The sequence below is a fragment of the Grammomys surdaster genome, unplaced genomic scaffold, assembly GCF_004785775.1.
Source record: "Grammomys surdaster isolate TR1022 unplaced genomic scaffold, NIH_TR_1.0 130, whole genome shotgun sequence".
NCBI lineage: Eukaryota > Metazoa > Chordata > Mammalia > Rodentia > Muridae > Grammomys > Grammomys surdaster.
The window spans coordinates 15,522,536-15,528,279 of NW_021604588.1; the positions used below are offsets into that span (position 1 = coordinate 15,522,536).

Consider the following 5,744-nt stretch of genomic DNA (forward strand, 5'->3'; position numbering starts at 1 on the left):
AAGGAGGGAGAGAGAATGCCACATGTGTGCATGTGCCTACCTATCTACCAATGCCAGAAGTTTCTGGAGCCCCTGAAGCTAGAGCTATAGGTGGCTGTGATGTGCATGTGTGGAGAGGAGGGACCTTATAATAGATATACTAATTTTTGCAGAATTTCAGATATAACCATTCCATTTATATTATCTCTATCATTTTTCTTGCCTCTAACTTTTCCTCTGTCCTATTTCTTTCTTAAACCCATCATTTCTTTTTTATCGGGTATTTTATTTACATTTCAGATGTTATCCCCTTACCCCATTTTCATGCCCGGCCAGGAATGCCCTATCCCATCCCCCATACTCCTGCTTCTATGAGGATGTGCCCCTCACCAACACCCCCACTCCTACCTCCCCACCCTCGAATTCCCCCACATTCAGCGTCCAGCCTTCATGGGACCAAGGATCTCCTCTCCAGCCTATGCCCAAAGATTGGAGTTTAGAATGCTGCCGTGCATGCTCCTTCTCCACACATTTCTGTCCAGAATTGTACTGTGGGAACCAGAAGTGGTATGTAAGGAACACAGAGAGAATGGATTTTCTCACTTTTATCACCTAATGTCAGGAGATGTTTGAAAACTTTGACATCAGAATATCCTCCCACCCCTTTTTTGAGATAGGGTTTCTCTGTGTACCCCTGGCTGTCCTGGAACTCCCTCTGTGGACCAGGCTGGCCTCAAACACAAGAGATTGCCTCTGCCTCACGAGTGTTGGGATTAAAGGTACATACATACCACCACTGCTGGCATTTTCCCCCTATTTTATGAGCATGACCAAAATCAGCTGAATCATTTTGACGAAACAAGCTTTCAGATGACAAGCTAATCATTATCTTGGTGTGTGTGGCTGCCCCGCCCGTGGTCACATATTTAGTTTAGCTTTGCCTGTAGTTAAGAGTACAGGTTTAAAGACCAGGCATAGTGGCACATGCCTTTAATCTCAGCACTTGGAAGGCAGACTGGGATTTCTGGGTTCGAGGCCATCCTGGTCTATAGAGTGAGTTCTAGGACAGCTAGGGCTATGCTGAAACACAGTCTTAGAAACACAAAAATAAAACAAAACAAAAACTCAGCAACAAAAAGAAGAGTCTTAAGGGCAAGGACCAACGGCACAAAGAACAGTATAAATACCTTTTCTCCAATGCCTATGGGTACTACATATTGTTTATATAGAAAACACAGAATAAAATATCCATCGCATTAAAAGAAAATGCCTCTTCATACAAAGTCTTTTTATAGACTCTTTGGTTTCCATGATACTCAGATTCTATTCTCGAGCAGTAAATTCAGAGTTTCGGGGGAGTCCATGCCATCATTTATGCAGCCTTCAGTATGAACATTTTTTTTCTTTCAATAACTTTAAAGTTGTCTCCCTTTAGCTTTTATTCATTAATGCTTGTTCATATCACTGGTGCCAGTCTGTTTATTTAACGGATCAGCCCTTCGAATAGTATTTTCCCACACATCTCCCGCCATTCTCCATGGTCCTTTTGGAAGGGCTTAACAATTCACTATCCACATCCAGAATTAACACATGGCTTGTGAATGTCCCTCATGAAAGTGGGATCCAGGCCGATCCCTACAACAAACCAAGTTGAAAAGGAAAACTGGATTCTTGCTGAAACTGTGAGGCAGCAAGTCACTTAAATCAGATACTAAAAGCTGTAATAAAAGTAATTTTCAAAGGAGTATTGGAATCGGCTATGTGTCCCCTCAACACACTCGATTTTGCGATGGAAGTCCAATTTCGTTAGGGTTCAAGCTAAACTGTAAATCTGGGCCAAACTCCCCTTCTAGGGAGGCGGAAGTAGACATTCACTTCCGGGCCTCGTCCAGAAACACTTCAGAGCTGGATTGGCTCTGCAGCTTTCCCACAGGCAATGCTCATGTAGGGGCGTGGCCACGCGTGCGTGCTATCCGAGTGCCCGCCAGGCTGGTTCTGCGCAAGCTCACAGGAAGCGCTCGCTAACTGCTTCCGGAGAAGGTTACTTGAGGCATTGAACGGCGTGTAGACCCACGACTTTGGAGTTTGGATTTAGCCGCTTTCGGGCTCTGTGCGCCTTGCGCTTTCAGTGGAGTAGGAAGAGGCGTGCGAGACTCCTGACTTTCTGTGCTCCTGGGTTTTGAGACCGTAAGTTACAGGAACGGCGAACTTTTGGTTACCGTGGCAACCGCCGCCACGCCAACCTCCACCAAGCCAGTTTGAGTCTTTGAGGGCCAAGGAATGATACTTACTAGACGAAAAGGTAGCGTCTTTTCTGTACAGTTCACTTGCGTGTGGATTAGCACGTGCTGAAACTGATACTCTCTCATTTTGGAATAGATGATGAGTGATTTTAGTGAAGAATTGACAAAGCTTGGTGTGGCAGAGGAAAACCCAGACACTTCGGTGTTCTCTAACAGAGGAATGCGTTTCCCATGGCTTCAGAAGCACGTCGAAGCTGTAGGTAAGCGACACAACATCGGAGCCTTTCACTTCACCGCCAGGAAGTGCTAGGAGTGAACACAGACAGAATGAATGCCAGGAAGTGCTAGGAGTGAACACAGACAGAATGAATGAATACTCAGGCTAGTTCGCTCTTCTTATTCCCTTTTTTTTCCATTTTATTATTTTAGTTTTATATTTTATTTGTTGTTGAAACAGGGTCTTGCTCTTTGTCCCTGGTTTGCCTTGAACTCACTTATATAGCTCAAGCTGGTTTAGAACTCGTGATTGGTCTCTTGCCATGGTCTCCACGTTCTGGGATTACAGGTGTGAACCTTGATGTCTGTTTATCTTTTTAAGGTTAGATGGGGTGGGGGGGGTGTTACTCCTTCTCTTTCATACAGCTGTAGACAAAAGTGAAATTATAAGAAATCAATTTTTGTTTTAGTTTTTCTTTTTATTGGAACTAATAACACATAGTCTATATTATGGTAGATAGATACTTATACTTTTAGATTTTTAGTTCTTTTTATGGAGCACTTATATCTTAGCATTGGCAAAATATTGGGGACTTACAGCTGAAGAAAATATGATCTGATTGAGGAGTACACACATAGGAAGTGTTAAGGAAATTTCTGCCGATTGGAAATAGTTCCATATAGAATTGATGACGTAGTATATTTGAAAAGCATTTTTCTTTGTTATAATCTAATGTAGATGCAGACAGGGTTTTTCGTGAGTTAACTTCTGTAAGACTCTATAAAGACGTGGTGATTGGTGTGCTGCCATGCCCGACAGACCTGTAAACATGCACACCAGCACTTTTCTTGGCTCCTAGAGTTTAGCTCCCGTTTAAAAAGAAAACTTCATTTAATTTTAGATTCTCCATAAGTTAATCCTCAGTTAGTGTTTATACCCTGGCATTTTTCATGTGAGGACACTGGATTGCAAAGAAATTGAACTTTTTTTTGAGACAGGATTTCTCTGAGTAGCCTGGAACTCATTCTGTAGACCAGACTGGCCTTGAACTCAGAGATTCGCCTGCCTCTGCCTCACAGCTGCTAGGTTTCAGGTCATGCTCCACCTCACTCAGAGAAATTAAACGCTGCAATAGTGATTATGGAAGCAAATCAGGTGTGTCCAATCTCAGCTCCTGTCCTTTTAGCCCTAAGGAGATAGCAAGCTGGAGCTTGACTGAGAGCAGTCCTTCGTGAGGGGAATGAAGGCTAGTTATTTGAGCAGACATTTTGACAGTTTTCTGGGCTGGTTGCCTGGGATTGTTGGCAATGTGAGCAGCTTGCTTAGTTCTTGTTAAATACAGAGAGCCCGCTTCAGTGAGCCCGCTGAAGCGAAGTCGTCTCCATTTCTAGTTAGCTTTCAGGTAATTCTAGTGTGCTGCTAGTTTCAGGAGCATGTGAGCAGTAAGGCTGCGGATCCCAGATGATTAGAGTTTGCGTTAAACGGTCTGGGAAGTACCTGGTCTGTGCTGTAGACTTCTTCCCGCCCACATCTCCCCTCAAATCAGGGCCTTGCGGACCAGCCTGACCAGCCTGGAACTTGCTACCCAGACCAGGCTGGCCCCAGATCTGCAGCTGTCCTTCTACTTTTGTCTAAGTAACAGATGTGTGTCACCATGCCCTCCCCCCCCCCATCCCCAGAGGCTGTAGTCTTTATCAGGGTTCTACTTACATGTTGCCTACAAAATTTGTTATGTGTAGTGTCTCACAGCATTCATTTAACTGTCTTGGCAGTTTTAAGGTGTTATATAAATTAAGTTTAATAGTTGCAAATGATAAAATTTTCACCACATGATGGATTTTTAAAATGAAATTGTTACTTTGAAAATCCTGGTAACATCTAAATCATGGTAGAAATGTAATATATTCTGTTACTAGTTTTTAAAAATTGAGAAAAAATCTTTTAATAGATGGAAGTTTTTAATTAACTTATTGATTAACTAGTAATACATTTGGCTTTTCAAGGCATGAGTTCTCTGTTCAGCCGTGGCTGTCCTCGAACTCACTCTGTAGACCAGGCTGGCCTCAAACTCACAGATACCTGCTTCCGTCTCCTGAGCACCGAGATCAAAGGCCTGCGCCACCACACTCAGCTAGATGGAAGGCTTAGAGTATTGGTTTTTGAGTAAGTGTGTATTACTGCATACATACTCTTAATGCCTTGTACGTTGTAAGTATTAAAGTTTGTTTTGAGATAAGACATGACTGTAGCTTTTGTTGGGACTTAACCATTAGAGTAGATTTTAATTTTTATTTTATCTCAGCAAGATAAGGGTACCACGTTTTCCTCAGCTACTTTATAAATTGTTCTGTATTTATCCCCCTCCCTCTGACACGTACACTTGAGTTTTGAGCAGAGTCTTGCTATACCCAGGCAGGCCCCAGACTCAGTTCTCTAGCTATGGTGGGATTAGAGGTGTGAGCCACACAGTTTGACTGTTCTGTATTTTTATTTCTCTCTGGAAGAAAGACTTCATCAATTCTGTTATGTTTGTTTTAATTTCTCTGAGAAGTTTGGGGTCACACAAGGAAGTGAATGAGGTAAAAGTTTAACCAGTATATCTGAAGTTTCACAATGAGCTCTTAAAAGTTACTAGTGTTGCTGGGCAAGGGTGGCGCACGCCTTTAATCCCAGCACTTAGGAGGCAGAGGCAGGCGGATCTCTGAGTTCAAGAGGCTAGCCCAGCCTTCAAAGTGAATTCAAGGATATCCAGGGCTATACTGAGAAATCCTATTGTGGAAACAAACAAAATAAATAATAACAAAACAAAAGTTACCAGTGTCAAAGCCAGGTATGGTGGCACATGCCTTACCTCTTGGGAGATAGAGGCTACCAGATTTCCGAGTTCCTGAAGAAAAAAACAAAGTTGCCAGTGTCGCTGCAGTTGTAACACAGTTTGAAAATCATCTGACTTGCAGAGGGCAGTGTTGGAATCATTCACTCGGGCCCATCTTTGCTCCAGGTATTCCGTACATTTGGCTGTAAGGCCGTGAGCCCTGGCACAGCTCTCTAGAAGGTCAGTTTTAGGAAGGAGCATATGAGGATATGGGTATGCGCATTGATTGTGTGCTCTTTCTGTTTGTTTGGGGCATGCTGGGAATCAAATCCAGAGCCTTGGAAGTAACTTGTACTGCCACTGAGCTACAGCCTCTGCCTTGGCTGTTTATGTGTGTATGTGTGCATGTTAAACTTATTTTGGTTTTCATGTGTATGTATATTTGTGTGTGTGTGTGTGTGTGTGTGTGTGTGTGTGTGTGTGTGTGTGT

The 5,744-nt window shown here is 43.1% G+C and overlaps 1 protein-coding gene across 2 annotated transcripts in view; it reads left to right on the plus strand.

The window, feature by feature from the left end:
* Positions 1-2,019: 2,019 nt before the first annotated feature.
* Positions 2,020-5,744, plus strand: part of Taf1a (TATA-box binding protein associated factor, RNA polymerase I subunit A) — an 18,867-nt gene continuing 15,142 nt past the window's right edge. The window contains exons 1-2 of one of the 2 annotated variants that reach the window (XM_028760908.1): positions 2,020-2,281; positions 2,359-2,482. In XM_028760908.1, the coding sequence (XP_028616741.1) occupies positions 2,359-2,482 (124 nt within the window). In that variant the 5' untranslated portion in view covers positions 2,020-2,281. The remainder of the gene's footprint in view (positions 2,282-2,358; positions 2,483-5,744) is intronic. The other variant, XM_028760916.1, reaches the window with a different exon arrangement.